We start from the raw sequence: 19001 nt of genomic DNA, 5'->3' as shown, positions 1-19001 counted from the left end.
CTCCTGAGGTCCCTTCCAACCCTGCTATTCTATGATTCTATGGTATCTGTTAGGAAATGTTGATTTCTATAAGCTATAAGTAGCCTTAAAAAGTCACCCATATAGAGGAGGCAGGGCTTTGATACAAATACTTTGACCAAGACACTTCAGTTTTTGGATGTCCTGGAGTTTGAATTTTTTTAAAACAGCTATTAAAATCTATATCTTACAATTTTCAGAAAGGAGATATTTGCTTCTTAATTTATTTGCACTTTTCAAGATGCTTCAATATAAAAGCCTCACTAGAAAGAACTATCTTGATATAAAATGTCACCACTGAGATGGCAAAAGGCTACTACTGTATGGTGGTAATCTTCACCTTGAGTGCACTTACAGTCTCTAGTTTTGACTGAACTATTATTATGCATCTTTAAAGCAGTAAAGATGGGAAAAGTAGTACTATTCTTTCCTGATGTTAGAAAAAATAATACTGGAAAATGCACATACAGCCATCAATATTACAAAAGATAAATTCTTCTTTCTTAATATACCTGCTGAACAAGCTAAAATACAGGTATTACCAAAAAAAGGAAAGAAAAACCTTATTCTTTCAGTATTGCAGGCTGATGCCCATGTCTAATGCCACACCTCACTACTGATTTTAATGTGACCCTTCTGTGCTTTTGCCACAACACAACATGCTGCCAATAGCATTAAAGCACATGGAATAAGCACAAGTGTTGTGTTCTTCTCAACACTCCCTCACTTTGTGCTTAGCAAAAAGCACATGGGTAAGGAGCAGGAGAGAACAAGACGATGAAAAAGAGGAATAACAAAGGCAGAACATGGGGGAGCTAGGAGGAAGCACACGCTAAGACGGTGAGAACAAATGAGAGTGGGAATGGGGTGGGAGGAAGTAAAGGAATGAGAGGCAAAATCATCAGCCAGAAGAACAAGGGAAGGTGTTGAAATATTCAACAGAGATTGGAAGCCCTTAGGAACAGGGATCATCTTTTTGTTACATGTTTGTATAGCACCTAGCACAATAAGGCTCTGGCCCCTAGACACTACTACAACACAACATAAACGTTTGTTTTGCAGAGAAAAGTTTAGGGAAAAGGGATGGATGGGGTGGCTGGTTTTACACAATCCCTATTATCAATTGCTGTTCTACTTTTTGTCTCCAGCTGCTTCTCTCTTATTGTTTCATTGGAGAGCTGAATACCGTGCACACACACCCTCTGTGTTTCCTGATCACACCTTCTGTCCTTAAGCCAAAATAGCTGGTGAGTTCTTGTTATATTAGTGTCATTTAACTGAACTGTTCCTGGTGGCCATTCTCACTCTGGAGAAATGAATGGGAGTGGTACTCCAATGTTTTGTATAGTGTACTCCATAACGTCCATAAGGGGAGGAGAGCATTAACTGTATAATAAATCCATCATTCTTTGAAACTCCATATCAGAACTACTTGAAGTCCCCAGATAGACATATTCATTTAATTCATCATTAGTTTATTTCTCTGTAGTACAGACTTATTTAACTTAACCCTTTCAACAGCTGTCCATTTTCAATCTATTTGTATATTGCTTATTTACACAGTTAATTTTTCTAATACAAGAAAGTGCCACATTAACTGGCTTTGATCAGATTTTTAATTTTTTTTCTTTAGTAATATGTGAAGATTTTATCTATTGTCACATTAAATATTAAGTATCAAAGTTATAGGAAGATTAACAATGATGGAAACTTCTAGTCTAAAAGAGCTAAAGGGAAGCAATGGGAATACATGCATTGACAAAATAAAAATAGATAAATCACATCTCAAATTGGCAGTACAGAGACTCTAATACACAAGTCACTGACTATATAAACTAGATTTTTGGCTTATTACAACAAGCAGCAACCCACTAACCTTCCTCTTTTGTCACATAACTGCAGAAGTGCTAACTGGCCACTTCATCTTGAATGGTCACTTACAATACGCATTAACTACTCATGCTAAACAATCTGTTACACCTTGTGTTTAGCTGTGACACTGAGATTATGTCTACACTTAAATGGCTACAGCAGCAGAGCGCAACTGTACTGCTGTAGCACTTCAGTGTAGACACTCATTACGACAGGAAAGGTTCTCCCATTACTGTAGCTAATCCACCTCTCCAAGAGGCAGTTGTCTACACCAGAGGTTAGGTTGGCTTAACGACAACATCGCTCCGGTGTGTGGATTTTTCACAACCCTGACTGACATGACTGGGTCAACCCTACTTTTTAGTGTAGACCTGGCCTGAGTGCCTTTCCCAAACCTGGAAAAGAGCTCTGTGTATGCTCAAAAGCTTGTCTCTCTCACCAACAGAAGTTGGTCCAATAGAAGATATTACCTCAGCCACCCTGTCTCTCTCTATAAACAAGAACTGTTATACTGCTTGATACAATGGCGCCTCAAGCCACTACTGTAATACAGATAAGAATAAATATTATTGTAACAAAGCCAAATTTGGAACTATTTAATCAGCAGAAATTTGATTCTTTAGAACAGGGGTCCCCAACCCCCGGTCCGCGGCCCGGTACCGGTCCGCGGCCTCTTAGAAACCGGGCCGCGAACCGACCCAGTGGAGCTTCCGCAGGCATGCCTGCGGGAGGTCCAGCTGAGCCGCGGGACGAGCGCTCCCTCCGCAGTCGTGCCTGCGGGAGGTCCGCTGCTCCTGGGGCTCAGCTGGAGCTTCCGCAGGCATGCCTGCGGAAGCTCCACTGGAGCCGGTGGACCTCCCGCAGGCACGACTGCGGAGGGAGCGCTCGTCCCGCGGCTCAGCTGGACCTCCCGCAGGCACGCCTGCGGAGGGTCCGGCAAACGAAACCGGTCCCTGGACCTAAAAAGGTTGGGGACCCCTGCTTTAGAACATATAGCCCTGGTCTACTCTACGGGGTTAGGTCGAATTTAGCCACGTTAGGTCAATTTTAATATGAATGCGTCCACACAACCAACCTCATTCCGTCGACTTAAAGGACTCTTAAAATCGATTTCTGTACTCATCCTCGGCGAGGGGACTGGCGCTAAAATCAACCTTGCTGGGTCGAATTTGGAGTAGTGTGGACACAAATCGACGGTATTGGCCTCCAGGAGCTATCCCAGAGTGCTTCATTGTTACTGCTCTGGACAGCACTTTGAGCTCCGATGCGCTAACCAGGTACACAAGAAAAGCCCCGGGAATGTTTGAATTTCATTTTCTGTTTGGTCAGCGTGACTAACTCAGCAGCACAGGTGACCATTCAGTCCCCCCAGAATCATAGTGCGTAGAATGTTTCTACGCTCCCCTCTATCATCTCGTCCCTGACGTTATCAAAGATTACAAGGTGAGAAACACACACTCGCAATGAGATGTTTTCCAAGCTCATGCAGTCCACCCGCACTGATAGGGCACAGCTTAATGCATGGAAGCATTCAGTGGAAGAGGCCAGGAAAGAATTAAGTAAGTGCAAAGAGCAGAGGCAGAACATGATGCTGAGGCTAATGGGAGAGCAAACGGATATGATGAAACGTCTGTTGGGGGAGCAAACAGACATGATGAAGCGTCTGTTGGGGCTGCAGGAAATCCAACAAGAGCACAGACCCCCACTGCATCCACTGTATAACCACCTACCCTCCTCTCCATGTTTCAAAGCCTTCTCACCCAGACGCCCAAGAACGCGGGGGGCAAGGGAGGCTCCGGGAACCCAACCACTCCACTCCAGAGGATGGCCAAAGCAACAGAAGGCTGTTATTCAAACAGTTTGATTTTTAGAGTGGCTACAATAAGCAATGTGGCCTTGTCCTTCCCTCCTCCCCCACCCCACTTGGACTACCTTGTCCATTATCTCATTTTTTTTTAATTAATAAAGAAAGAATGCATGGTTTCAAAACAATAGTTACTTTATTTTCAAGGGGGGAGGGTGATTGACTTACGGGGAATTAAAATCAACAAAGGGGGTGGGTTTGCATCAAAGAGAAACACACACAACTGTCACATCGTAGCCTCGCCAGTCATGAAACTGGTTTTCAAAGCCTCTCTGATGCGCAGCGTTGTGCTCTTTTAATCGCCCTGGTGTCTGGCTGCTCAAAATCGGACACCAGGCGATATGCCTCAACCTCCCACCCCGCCATAAACGTCTCCCCCTTACTCTCACAGATATTACAGAGCACACAGCAAGCAGCAATAACAATGGGAATGTTGGTTGCGCTGAGGTCTGACCTAGATAGCAAACATCGCCAGAGAGCTTTTAAACGTCCAAAGGCACATTCTACCACCATTCTGCACTTGCTCAGCCTATAGTTGAACTGCTCCTTACTACTGTCCAGGCTTCTTGAGCCATGGGAGCAAGGGGTAGGCGCAACCGCGTGGTGCTGCCAGCTGGGAGAGCAGCCTGAGGCAGAAGCCTCCAGTTCGCATGATATTCCAGGCAGGACTGAATCTCCATGAGATGAAACTTCAGGTCATTCTCTTCTTTGAGTCTCTGGCTGCCATTTGGTGCTCTAGGAGGAGGATAGCCATCTGTCCAGGTGCCCCTGATCGACCTCACCAAGGTCTGCCAGGAGCACCCAGGAGACATACAACGGCTATCAGTCCTACTGCACCATCTGCCGCGAAGGCAAGGAGCTGCTGCTGTGTAGCAATGCTGTACTGCGTCTGCCAGCAGCACCCAGGAGACGTATGGTGACGGTGAGCTGAGCAGGCTCTATGCTTGCCGTGGTATGGCATCTGCACGGGTAACCCAGGAAAAAAGGCGAGAATTAATTGTATGCCGTTGCTTTCACAGAGGGAGGGAGGGAGGGAGGCCTGACGACATGTACCCAAAACCACCCACGACAATGTTTTTGCCCCATCAGGCATTGGACACTTAACCCAGAATTCCAATGGGCAGTGGAGACTGCGGGAACTGTGGGATAGTTACCCACAGTGCACCACTCTGTAAGGCAATGCTAGCCATGGTAGTGAGGATGCACTCCGCCAACTTAATGCACTTAGTGTGGACATATAAAATCAACTGTATAAAATCGGTTTATAAAAATCGACCTAATTTTGTAGTGTAGACATATCCATAGTTTAATAGCCTAGTTGTCTAAGGGAGCTGTGTTACATTATGCCATGGCTTAACTGGATGTGCTATTTATATCATGGAGACTTTAGTAATCTGACTATACACTACTCTAATCTAGTCTGTCACTCTACATACTAATTTGTTTTATAATAAAAAAATATTTATAATAAGCAGGCCAAATTCTACTCTCAATAAAACTGGCGTAAATCTGAAATAACTCTTTGGAAAGTACTGGGATTTATGCTGGGTAACAGAGCAAAATTTGTCCCAGTATACAATAATCAACTCCATGCTTATTTTACTTCTACAGCACATTTCATCTCCTTAACATGGAAAGAATGGAGAAATATAATAAAGGGCGTTATTTCCTACAAGATAGTCTTTTGGCAGGTAATTCCAACTGGAGTATCTTGATTCAATTTTTACAGTTAAAAGGAGAGCAAAATTTGTCCCAGTATACAATAATCAACTCCATGCTTATTTTACTTCTACAGCACATTTCATCTCCTTAACATGGAAAGAATGGAGAAATATAATAAAGGGCGTTATTTCCTACAAGATAGTCTTTTGGCAGGTAATTCCAACTGGAGTATCTTGATTCAATTTTTACAGTTAAAACTGCAACTTGATTGTGAATGTCCACAAACAAATGAAACACTAGTTTCTTTGATTCAATCCTCTCTTTTTGCCCATTTTTGGGAGGCTAAAAAGGAAGGTTATTTTTGTTTAAAGCAGTACCTAAACCAAATATAATATTTATCTCTCTCCAAGAAGTTTAAACATGCGTATAAAGATGTTGTCAGAAGTCAGTTGCTGGTTGCCAGAGACAAGTGTCTATAAATTTTCTTTCTGTCCTAGAATAATCCCGCTATACTTGACAGGCAATTACTTTGCAATTACATTGTGAAGTGTTTATAGTTTTTAATGGGCATCTTATCCATTATCTTAATAATTACCATAGCTCATAAACCTCATTCCTCTGCCATTTGAATGCTCAATATATTTGGTGTATATTTATATTCAAGACAAAGTTACATGAGGAGGTTAGAAGTGACCTTTATCATAAAAATTCTGAGAGCCAACATTGCAGCGATCTGGTAGCAATCTTGCTAGTTTTATAGCTGGCTCCCTAATAAGCCTCCTTCAAACAAACAAGTTCATTTTCTTTTAAGACATTAGACCATCCATGACAAATAATGTATATTTCCCCGGTAACAAATCTTCATTGCCCTATACGTGATAGAAAAAACCTCCAGGCACCGAAATCTTAAAAGGTACAATATGTATATTTCAACAATCAGATGTGGACAAAGGTTTCAAGTTCATTATGGAAAAGCTGTTGAGTCTGACTCCAGTTCTAAAGTTCTTATTTAAGCAGAATCCATTATCTGCCAATAAGAACTTTTTAACAACACTACTGCACAGTGAAATCTAAAGGGACAATGTCAACCTTCTTAAAAACACAGTTATTTCTAATACCTGATAATCCTATTCCTAAATTATATAAACTCTCTCCTTGGATTCTTTTCCACCAGTGTTCCTTACTGGTGTGACTATAGTCTTAAGCTCCATGGTAAAGAGGATACTATCAATATACAGGGAGAATTGGCTCTATGTTCCTCAAAAGAGATCCCTGGGGGTGTCAGTAGCAGCCAGAAAACATCTGAACTTGCAGAGGGAAGAGGTGAATGTAAGGATATAGATATTCAGGCCTGTCCGCAAAGGCCTATACTTTAAGAATGTAGGTGTATTCTTATCACTTAGCTAGTTATAGAGATAGAAAAGAAAGAATCAAAATCACTCTCTGTATGTGTAAGGGCCTTCTCTCACTGTGACAGTCTGAGGCCTGGTTCTTAGGCTAAGGCCTTCGGCTAAGCAGCAGAGGCCAGCCATAAACTGGGAAACGTATGGTCACATCCTTACATTCCAAACTAGTCACACCTAAATAAGGTGCTATTGGGCTGTTAGGAACACAATCCTGTCCTGATATTCCTATCACCTCCAGAGAAAAGGAAGAGCCTAGAAGATGTAAAAGGAAACTTAGTTTGATAGCATCCTGTCTGGCAAGAACTCACTTATCAATAGCTGGGATGTGAAATCCTCATTTCTGTACTGTTCTATCACTGTACTCTCCACTTCCCAATTATTTGTCTGTATAATCTCTGCCTGGTTCTGTGACTGTTTCTGTCTGCTGTATAATTAATTTTGTTGGGTGTAAACCAATTAAGGTGGTGGGATATAATTGGTTAAATAACCATGTTACAATGTGTCAGGATTGGTTAGTTAAATTTCAGTAAAATGATTGGTCAAGGTATAGCTAAGCAGAACTCAAGTTTTACTATATAGTCTGCAGTCAATCAGGAAGGGGGGGAATGGGAACAGGGAATGGGGGTGGCGGAATTGGAATCATGTTTTGCTAAGGGGGGAATGGGAACAGGGAATGGGAGCAGGAACAGGGGCACAGGCCAGGCTCTGTGGTGTCAGAGCCGGGAAGGGGGACACTAAGGAAGGAAACTGGAATCATACTCGCTGGAAGTTCACCCCAATAAACATCGAATTGTTTGCACCTTTGGACTTTGGGTATTGTTGCTCCCTCTTCATGCGAGAAGGGCCAGGGAAGTGAGAGGGTGAAGGAATAAGCCCTCTAAGAATGAGAGACACAGAGTTTATGGAGGGGCTAAGGGAAATAGGCAAAGGGAAGCTATAGAGATGTTAACATGCAGGGCGAGAGTGATGGGGGAAGAATTTTTTGAAGGGGACTGAAAGGCAAAAGCTGACCATGACTCAAGAAGAGGTCAAAGTAGACAGGAGGGGAAACGACACTTGGAGGGTGTCACACTGGACAAGAGATGAAGAGGAAGGGATTGGGCCCGCTCCCTGGCGTTCACGTGCTGCTCTCTGGGGGTGGGGACGGGGAATAACAGGATCGGTGCTGAGCTATTTAACAATTGGCATGGGAGAAAATGAACAGAGCACAAGTTAACTCTCCTAATAAAAGGGCTTTGAAAAGTATCTGTTGCAACTGCAATGAGCAAGTCTAAGCTCATTAGCAGGGAGGCCAGCTTGCTGAGAAGTAAGAGCATCGGCCCAGGTGACACCGGCAGCATGGAAACTCGACAGAAGAGAATGAAAACAGTTTCTAATGTGCTTTAATACTGAGTTTAAAACATTAAAAACATTCCAGTCAGACTGTGGCTCCCCAGCAAGGTGCACGGCATGGAGAAGGCTCAGGGATCCCCTTCTCTCTCTTGACTACAATCCCAGAACTCATCCCTCCTGAGTGCAAGCACAGCACTACTGGTCACACCAGAAAGGCCACTGTGCCCACCTCCAGTGTCAGGTCAGACACTTGAGCTGCTCCCCTACAAGTTCCCTCTCCATCCCCTCTGTCCCAGAAGTACTGTCTCTGCCTCTCTCCTGCTGAGCCAAAATAGCTCCAGGAATGAGCTGATGGTGAAGAAGAGACCTTCCTTATGCCCCTGCCGCACATCTGAGACTTCAAGAGCCATAAGGCAGCCCTATGGCTCCTCCCCACTTCCTCCCTCACTATTCACCATCCTAGAACTGTTCTATCACTATTTGCAGGTTAGGATTGGTACTGACCATCGACCCTGTCAAGAGTTAAAAACTGTGTCATCTTTTCTTTTTAGTAACAGGACTAACGCTTGGGCTCAAAAATGCCAACTCTATTTTCAAAAGGACAAGTTAAAAATTACATTCTGGTCTAATATTGGTAACAATAGATTAAAATAACACTTGTAATTACTAACACTGAATAACTGCAGAAAAAACTATTTTTCTCTCATTTTCAGTTTATTTACTTTGTGCATGAAACAGCCCTTTGGGAAGAGTCAGTTTCCTTTCTGTTTGGTCCTTCAAGCAGCAAAAGGGGACAGAGGTTTTTTTTTTATTTTTAATTGGGAAAACGTGATTCTAAAGCCATAAAAAATGGCTAGGGACTCAAGGGGAGACATAATATATGAAGCAAGATTTAAGTCAACTCTTTTTAAAAATTGAGCGTATCTCTTTAAAATCTGAATATGAAAATACATTTCACTCTACAGTCCCGCTGAGCAGGGATTCTCTACTAATTCTCAAACCGCTGAGGTGAGAAAACAGGTGCAGTTATCTTTTTAAACTAAAATTTTAACACCGAGTTAAAGCCTCTCATGTGAAGTTAATTACTTCTGATATTTTGAAAAGGAATGAAAACAAATGAGTTGCTCTACTTTACTGAACACAAACAGCAATTTTTGACTAACAAAAGTGTAAGGTATTTAACATGTGGTCTGGATTCACTGCATGGGCATATACTTATCCTCACTATGTTTTAAAGTTCTATCACACTGGAATGCTAGTTAACATACAACATTTTGCTAAATGCATTGAAATTCACTCTGCAGTTTGCATATTTGAAAAAGAAAAATGTACACACAATACAAAACTATTTTAAAAGACCATAAGAACTACTGAACGCAAGGAAATTCACTAGCATCTCCTATACTGGGCACAATGGCATGCATCAAGGGCATGTCTGTACATCAGCTGTAAACATGCTTCCCAGCGTGAGCAGACAGACACATGCTAGCTCTGCTCGAGCTAGTACACTAAAAATAACAATGTGGCCACAGCAGCACAGGCTAGCCGCAGAGTACAAGCCTGCCCGACCCCAGGAGTACATACTTGGGTGGCTAGCCCAAGCCACCATCACTACACTGCTATTTTTAGTGTGCTAGATCAAGCAGAGCTGGCATGCATCTGTCTTCCTGTGCTGAAGCATGCACGTGGCGGCTGTGTAGACACACCTTAAAGCAGTGGTCCCCAACCTTTTCGTCTGGTGGCGGCAGTGGAGCATCCGCCGAAATGCCGCCGAATTTCTGCGGCATTTCGGCAGCGACGCCTCTCGATGATGTCGTTTGTCGACAAACGACGTCATCGAGAGGCGTCGCCGCCGAAATGCCACAGAAATTCGGCGGCATTTCGGCGGATGCTCGACCGCCGGCCAGGATGCGGGCGCATTTAGATGCCCCCGCACTGCGTTGGGGACCCCTGCCTTAAAGCAAGTAGCCACAGCAGTGCCTCTGTGGTCAGAATGGAAGTGAAGGATATTCAGCCTGGTGCGTTTCAGACTCTTAGGGTGATATCCCACTGAAATCGATGGAAGTTTTGCCAATGATTTCACCCTTGGTCCTTAATTTACTATAGAAACAAAAGGGTAGGATTTTCTGAAATGCTCAGAGCTGGCCTAACAATGCTCCTACCAAAGTCAACAGTAAAACTCCCACGAGCCAATGGGAGCTGAGTTAGGTTAACACTGAGCACTTCAGAAAAATCTCACCATTAATTCCTTTCTGTTTCTATAATAGATTACATGTATGGCCACTGTAAGTTCCCTTTGTAGTGCCAGAGTGGTGTCAAGGAGCCCTAGAGTAAGTGAGAATCAGGCCCATAACCTTTACCCCAAGGTAACAAAAGCTGTCACAAAACAGACTACTTGCACATGCTGACTTCTGCAACAAAATAAATGGGACCAGGCTATTCATTATACAGTTTTTTCTTATGCATCTGCAAAAACATTAATTGCTAGTCAGAGTAAGATGGCAGCCACTCTGCAGTTTCAAATTCTAACAATTATCCTTTAAATCTCCAGTTACCTTGCAGTAGAAAATGTATAAAACACAGCTACGGCTCACACCAAAGAGCCTTTCCATACCCAATTGTTGTATGATTCCATGAGTCATTTAAGCAGTGAGTAAATCAGCCACCACTCTATGCACGACAGTAACCTGTTACTGGAGACTCTCCCCTGGTAGTCACGCTCGTCACTAACAGGAATGTTTGGACAATCAGAAAGAGAACATTGGATACAAAAAAAAGCAGGTTTTCAAATGAACATTTTCAATGATCATCAAAAATATCTAAAAAACCACCGAAATGGCATCCAGTTCCTCTATTCATTTAACAACGGTCTCATGTGCTCCCCCAAAGCACACTATTATATTTACCTTCTCTGCACTCCCCTCCCTAAATAAAAAGCAGCAGAATTGAAACTTTAGGGTCATTTGCTGTGCCAATAATATATTGTTGAAATTAATTATACCCAAATCAATAGCATTTGTCTATATAGGTTTTCACCTCCTACACTCTATTCATTACAGGAATCCATACATTTATAGTTCAGTGCATGATAATATTAAAGCAGCAGTGCATGTCAGGAAGACAATAAACTTGACATACAGCACTAGCTTTATCCCAATGGGAGTATCTAGAAAAACATCTATCACCACCATCAAGGGACAAGGTGATACCCAAAGGGCTGGACAGGGGAATTCCCAGTCATCAAATAACTATGCCAATGTACTAGAGGCTTAAACTTGAAGTCAATCCATTTCTATCACATACACTTTGTGCATCAGTTGTAGGTTTAATTAGAGATACACATACAAAGTAGGATATGCCTCCAAAATCAGCAGTCACCTCATTGTATAAGAGGGAGGGAAGAGAAAAGATACTAGCATAAAAAACGAAAATATCTTGGAGCTGAGAGATTTCCAAACACTTCACAAGACAGGGTTAATGTCACAAATTGTACCCTCAATCCTACTTGTACACTTGGGAAACCTCTTTTGCAGAAGATTTCATACTACTTATTGCCACTGAAGTAAAATCTTGCAATTAAAATTTATTCCAAATATTTCAAAAGTGTACATTAAAGATGTGACTATTTTGGGTATTTCCATGGTTTAACAATTTCATTTATTTAAAAAGTGGAACTAAAAAAGTCTAACTTGATAGAAAAGTTATTTTCTATAGATATTTTTGAATCATCCCATAGAATTTAATAGAGTAGTATATTCCTAGGCTAGGTAAAAAACCCTAAAAAAAAACCCACAACCTACTACAGAAAAGTTCTCATTCTCCATTCTATTCTATAGCTTTTTAGAATAATTTCTGTAGAGCTCTATTGGTTTTATCCCTAGGAAATTCAATAGCATTTTCCCATAGAATAAAATCAAAGAAGGCCAAATGCAGCAAATCTGGCACAGAAGTTCCCATGCCAGCCAAGGCCAGAGAGGCAGCTTTCATTACACTAGCATTCGAGGTACTAGGCCAGCAGGAGCTTCTAATGGCAGCCACTGAATCAACAGAATCCTAGCTGCCCAAAGCCACTTTCTTCCCAGCTTCCTGTCAGGATCAGGCACTTCTAATGCTGCTCTGCCCCCTTTTGTAACCCTAAACATGGAAATAAAGTTATGGACTCTATGCACTCCCAGAACCTGGTCATTTGCTCAATTTCCAGCACCAGGGATCTCAGCCGTTATTTGCACAAGCACAAACCAAATGACAAACCAGGCCCAACGCGTTTAAGATCCCAAATCAGAAAAATTACAAAGCAAATATGTTAATTTTATTTGTGAGACTCTGTAGTGCCCAATTACAGGTAACTGGGAGAATGTGCTATTGTTACTACAGCTACAATCAAAGTGAAACAGCACAGAGACCCAGAAAGAAAATACTCCACCACAGCCACTTGAGTACACAAAGGAAAAATGGCCAAAGGAAGTAATTCAGAATGGAGGAGGTGGTTCAGCCCCCATCTCTGCATGTATTAATGATTTACAATCTTTTAACTTGTTTTTTAAAAAAAACATAGTCAGTCATTCACCTTTACACACTTTGACTTCCAACATAACAGGCACAAAAGATTATGTGAGTTCAATTTTTGAAGACACTTCTGTCAAAAGAGCAGTGCATATTAGAGCTAAAGTTAACAAGTATCACTAAGAACAGTTAAAATAGTAGATTCTCTTGGATTTTAGATATAGGAAATAATTTGTTAGGTGGAACTGTACTGTAAGAGTGGAGTTTCCAATTCCAGCAGATATTATCCAGTGGACACTTCCTGCTGTTACCTAATCAAAAAGATGGATTACTAGCAAGGATTAATCTATAATCAAAAGCTCTCAACACTTTACACTCCACTCTTAGTACCCACCCTTGGGTATCAGTGGCCCATGCCATGCCATTTGCCCAGCAGGGACTGCATGAGGCAGGATGCAGTGGCACAAATAAGTGCCAGAAAGAGTGGTGTTTCAGTTGTGCATTCCCAACTTTACCAACCAAAAATATCCCTTTAACAAAAAATAAATGCAAAAATCCCGGGCCATTAGCGTAAGGGTGATACTCTCCATCCTTGAATTACATGAAATTACCGCAAAACATCTCCGCATGATTCTGGACAACCCCATCCATCTTCCACCACCAGTTGGGTGTTTTGTGAAGTCCCCAGTCATCTCTCACTCAAGCCTGCTGCAGGGCACTTCAGTTTGTAGTTTCTAGGCGAGAGCCAAGCTCCATCCTCAATAGCTTTCCTTTTTACTAGGCTGCTAAGCAAGAGTTTAACATTATGTAAATCACCACTACCACAGCCTTTAAATCCACCACAATCTATTTATTGAACTAGCCTAGGGATTAAAATATATTGGGGGAAGAGGAGGAGAAAGGAGCAAACAAAAATAAATTCATTCCCTGCAGCGTCCCAAGACCTTTTCTTTCCATGGGCCTAATCCAAAAATCCACTGAAGTCACTGGAAAGTCTTCCACTGACTCCAATGGGATTTGGTTCAGGCCCCAAGTCTCCAACCCTTTTCAGTGTCATGCCAAATTTTAAGCAGAAATGCTGCATCCTCTATTTAACGTCTGCTGCCAAGGCTAGCTTTAAATTCAAACCTTACAAGTGACATGTAGTTCCCTTACCTCGCTGTTGTGGCCCCTCAGATTGAAGTTGATTCTCTGAGGGGTGTTCCGGTCTCTCCGACAATGACTGGAAGTGAAAGTCACTCCGACAACTCCTCTGCCATTGCCTGTTGCCAGCCAGCCTTCTTCATAGTACCTCCTCCTGCACACTGGTTTCTCCTTCTCGCTTTTGGGAACTCTACCTTTCCAGGAGAGGCAGAGGATGTTGGAATCGCTGCAAAGAACAGGCCCATGTTCCACCGCTGCATACATGCTTTTTTTTATCTTTAATTGTTGACATAAGAAAGTAATATGTCTAGTGCACAAAATTTAAATCTTTTTTTTTTATTGATAAGACTGACCTGGGATAGATCACTGGAGGGGAGAACACGGATCAGTGTTTATAAATATCCACCAAATGCATAGTGAAAAAATCTTCTATAAAAGACAATGGCAGTTGGCTAAGAAAAAGTAACACTTAAAAAAAAAAATCAGATTCCTTTTGTCTTTGAGTCATTAGAGTGAGGGTGCACTTATCCTTTGGAGAAACAGCTACTTCATAAGAGGCGCTCAAGAAGTGGTAAGTCGTCTTTTTGCTCAATTTGATATAATCTTTATACAGCCTGAGATTCCAGTTTAGCGTAATGCAATTCCAGAGACAAAGAGTTGCAAATGTGTAGATTTCAAGTAACTTAAGGCTTTAAGATTTCCTCCAGTCGGATTTTCTTCAAAAGTTCAGTCGCAGAAATTTAAACACGCACACACATATACATGTAGATATATATGACATTCGTCTTTCCCAAGCTGCCCTCTGGCATAACTTCTCCGCCAAGCGAATTTCTGCTGCTAAAGCTGAAAGAGATTGCATAAAGGGAAAAAAAGGCACACAAACCGTGCGAAACAACAGATCCGAGCTTGTGCAGGCACCACCGTGCCAGGCCAGATGGGAAATCCCTCTCGGTACTAATCTACTCGGTGGATTCAATGGTTTTTGCAATCCAAAGACAGTCCTATTTTCATTGCAGCTCTTTTTTCCACCAGAGACCCAACACAATCTGAACTGTTTATCATGCTATCTCGCCTGCTTTCCCACTTCTTGCTGCCACACGGGCATGAAAAAGAAAACCCCTTTTCATTTAGCAGAATCAAAAATCCTCTAAAGCTTTTAGAGCAGATAAGTTTGCCTCAGGTGAACCATGAAATTCTCTCTCCTACAGAATAGCAGTGCACGTCAGGCTGTTTTTCTTTTACTTTTCCCTTTTTCCTGCTACAAAAGAATCAGACTTTTCACCCTGCTGCAAAAACAAGTGCCAAAATTAAAGCATGTCAAGAAAGCACTCATTTGCAAACCTTCTAGGATTCGAGGAAAGAAGAAAAATAATCAACAAATAAAAAAAGAGGAACAGCACTAGAAATCTGACTTCCCAGTTTCACTATTTCCCTAGATATTTTCTTTCCTTGTTTGATGGACTCCTTCCTTCTTGAGGCTTGTCTAGAGCTCAGATTCATAGTTCCAAAAGACCACATTTGCAGCTGTACATGAAGGAAACATACGTCGTGTTCTGATTGTTTTAGATGAATAACATTTATGAGTTTATACCATACTAAGTAAAAAGAGGGAAAAAAAGGAAGGGACAAAGTATGTTCGATGACCCAGTTAACTCAATACAGAGGATGAGGTTTGTCAGTTCAATGCCCAAACTTGTCCCATTGTTTCTAAACTTACTTTCTTCCAGTCATTACCACACAATAAATGGTCACTATTTATTAGTCCAGTACATTAAACTCAATTACAGTTTACTGAGGTCAATGCAAAAAATGTGCCAAAGACAGTTCATTGTTCCTTTTGCAATATCTAAGTCAGTTTCCTCCCCACGCTGCCTCTCTCTCAATTATTCCTTTAGATTGTGGAGGTATTTGTGAGGCTTGTTCTGTGGCAGAGGGTGTTCTTTCTTCCTCTTCTTGCAAATCTTTTTCACCCGTGAAGACCATGTGGAAAGCAGACCATTAGTGGCAGGTGTCTTTCCATGGGCTCTTGATCCCTGTGGTGTCAAGTTGCTCCATCTGGTTCTTAAGTTAATTTTCATCAATTGCGAAACTCCCAGGAATATGCAAGAACAAGTCAGTGTGGCTATGGAAATATGTGGGTATATACATACACACAGTGTACACAACCTGTACACTCAACTAGGTCACTCAGCCTGGTACTTGAAACTGCATCTACCTTTTCAGCTTCACTATGGTAGTCTAATAAGATGTCTATTTTTCAAAGCCTTGACATCCTGGATTCTTCCAATTCTGTAAAACAAAGCACACACAAAAAAGACAGTGTAAAAACAAGACTGCAAAACAATGTAGTTTGAGATATATATGAGAGCTATCGTGGCAGTGATTCAGCATGATGATTCAATATTTTATATGTATATAGCTTTTTTCATTCCAAAGGATCACAAAGATTTTCCACAGTCTACACACATCCAAAATCTAATAAAATGCAACCAGGTCTGGAATGGAGAGGGAGCAATTAACTACTGCACAGCACACTGCACCACAGTTGAGGAAAAGGGAAATTTGGGTGGGGATGGGGGGAGGAAGAGAACAAGGTTACTCCCACTCTTACAATAAAGATCCTATGCCTCTTTTGTAAGTGCAGAGGAGACCGATGTAGGGTTTTTAAAAAGATATCACCTGTAAGAGACACACAATAAACTACATAGTGCAATACTCCATTTATCTGCCTCAAAAAAATGAAGGAGTGATTTGATCCCACTGGGACTGAAACCTGTCAGGAAGTCTGAGTATTCCCAAACAGGATGCCTAGAACGTCAGGTAAATATTCATGGGTTTTAAAGACAACTGATTTCTTGAACTGAAAAGGGTCAGATGCTACCAAACAAATATACATTTGAATTAGGGGGCGGAAAAGAACCAAGCAATTAAATTCAGTTTTATAGAAGATGAGCATAACTATAAGATAAGAGGCATGTGTTTAAGATGCATTTAAAAGTTATTGTGTCAACACTAATTTTGTCCTCTTTTTGGTTCAGTATTCCATTAAGGAAAGTATTACAGCTGCAAAGATAGTCTTGCGTACACCACACACTAAACCAGTGGTTCTCAACTTGTGGCCCAATCAGCACAGAACTGTGGCCCACCTAACATCCTCAGGACCATACAGGTAGCATTGGATGCGGCCCATGTAACACATTGTGGGCCACATATGTAGGGCTGCTAACTAACTGCACAAAACCCAACACCCCTGCCCCACCCCTTCTGAGGCCCTGCCCTGTCCCTTCTCCAAGGCCACTCCCTCCGCTCACTCCATCCCCCATCCCTCCCCACCCTCACTCACTTTCACTGTACTGGGACAGTGGGTTGGGGTGCAGGAGGAGGTGAGGGCTCCCTTTTCAACCAGGCATTCCAGTCAAAAACCGTATGCATATGCGGACCACTATGGTAAATTGGTTGAGAACCACTGCACTAAACTGTGCTAACAATTTAGAACAACTGCCATTTAGCACAGATACATCAGAGTCAACAGTGTCTGGCAAAGAGTTTATAAATCCATGCCTTGGACAACCTGGTGAGGAGGTGGAGTAGTTTACAACACAATTTAGCTAGCATGCTTCTTAGGAAATAGTCTGTTCATGCCACTCAGGAAGACAGTACCAGAACCTGCCTAGCAACAATTGGTCTAAAAGTGGTGGTTGCTAACAGTTTTTTCATAACAACATGGTAAGGATTTAAAAAAAAACAACACTTTATGTTTTCTCAATTTACAGTGCTCCTGAACCAGATGGTGAATGAACTTGGCATTGAAGAATAACTCAAATCAGAATTTAGAAAGCAATGGCTTCAGAGAGAAACTCTCTGCTTGAACTGTAAACAATCCTGATCCTTGAAATCGTGAATCAGAGCTGTTAGTTGCATCCCCTGCCAGGCTCTTCCTAACAGATAACAGATTTAAATTCAACAGTATTCCGTTTGCCTTGTCTTCAGTTGACAGCAGGGGCCTGTACTATGAGGCAGGTCTTAACAGATCATACTGGCAGACAACAGAACTGCTTTTAATATGCTGCAAAGGGTGTCATTGAAACATCAATAACAGAGACACGAACAACACTTATGATAGCAATTGTTTGAACTGCATGAATAGCATGTTCTTAAAAGGGTATTTTCAAAACCACAGACAAGCATACATAGCTTTGCACAGGTTTTTCATATAATTTCTTGTCTGCTACTTACGAAAATTAATAGTTTTGTTTTTTTGAAATGACTCACTCCCCCACTCCCCCATAGTTTTTCCCATTTGCTTCCACAGTTAAGTAACAAGGCTGACTTTGTATCATCTCTTCCATGGCTACAAACCCATGCCTAATGTTATATAAAAGATTCCGACTTCATTAGAGAATCAAGCAGAAGGAACAGTTGAACTGTAAGGCAGAAATAAAAATACCTGAAATAACTGCAAAGGGGATACAGCAAGTGATTACTCAAGTACATTTTTCTGAACAACAATGGTTACTTCTCTAGCAGAAAAGTCTATGTATAAAATCTGTGTGTAGCAGAATTACACACACACACACACACTTAAAATAACTCAAAAGTTAGGAAACACCAGAACCCAGGTTGCCTGCATGACCTTCATTCAGCCCCCTTGTAGGTATGCATTGTGATGCAGTTTTTAATTACATGACCACATACTATTTGTTCCCAAAGGACTTCTACCTCATTTAGTGTGCACGCATGCACACACTCACTCACTCAGCTCCATTGCCCACTCCCCTGCTCCTGCCTCTCTCCCCGCTGCTTATCCCTATCATTCCCTCTTAAGGTTGCCAGGTGTTCAGTTTTCAGCCGGAACGTCCAATCTAAAAGGGAGCCTGGCGGTTCCAGTCATCACCGCCGACCGGGCCATTAAAAGTCTGGTCGGCAGCGCAGCCGGCTGCCCCTACCTACCCTGGCTCTGTGTGGCTCCTGGAAGCAACTGCCAGGTCCTTGCGGTCCCTAGGTGCAGGGTCGGCCAGGGAGGCTCTGCACGCTGCCCCCACCCCCAAGGCCAGCTCCGCAGCTCCCATTGGCTGGAAACCATGACCAATGGGACCTGCGGGGGGCAGCACCTGTGGGCGCGAAGTAGAGTGACCAGACAGCAAGTGTGAAAAATCAGGACGGGGTGGGGAGGTAATAGGCACCTATATAAGATAAAGTCC

The 19001-nt window shown here is 42.2% G+C and overlaps 1 protein-coding gene across 1 annotated transcript in view; it reads right to left on the bottom strand.

Moving 5' to 3' along the window:
* The window catches only part of TULP4 (TUB like protein 4), a 238322-nt gene extending 219530 nt beyond the window's left edge, over positions 1 to 18792 (bottom strand). The window contains exons 1-2 of the mRNA XM_045009586.1: positions 18751 to 18792; positions 13813 to 16089 (exon numbers count right to left, since the gene is read on the bottom strand). Of these exons, the coding sequence (XP_044865521.1) occupies positions 13813 to 14064 (252 nt within the window). The 5' untranslated portion in view covers positions 14065 to 16089; positions 18751 to 18792. The remainder of the gene's footprint in view (positions 1 to 13812; positions 16090 to 18750) is intronic.
* Positions 18793 to 19001: the final 209 nt, after the last annotated feature.

Source organism: Mauremys mutica, chromosome 3 (assembly GCF_020497125.1).
Source record: "Mauremys mutica isolate MM-2020 ecotype Southern chromosome 3, ASM2049712v1, whole genome shotgun sequence".
NCBI classification, from domain to species: domain Eukaryota; kingdom Metazoa; phylum Chordata; order Testudines; family Geoemydidae; genus Mauremys; species Mauremys mutica.
Note: the sequence above shows the minus strand (reverse complement) of the source record. Positions and strands in the feature narration are given on the sequence as shown.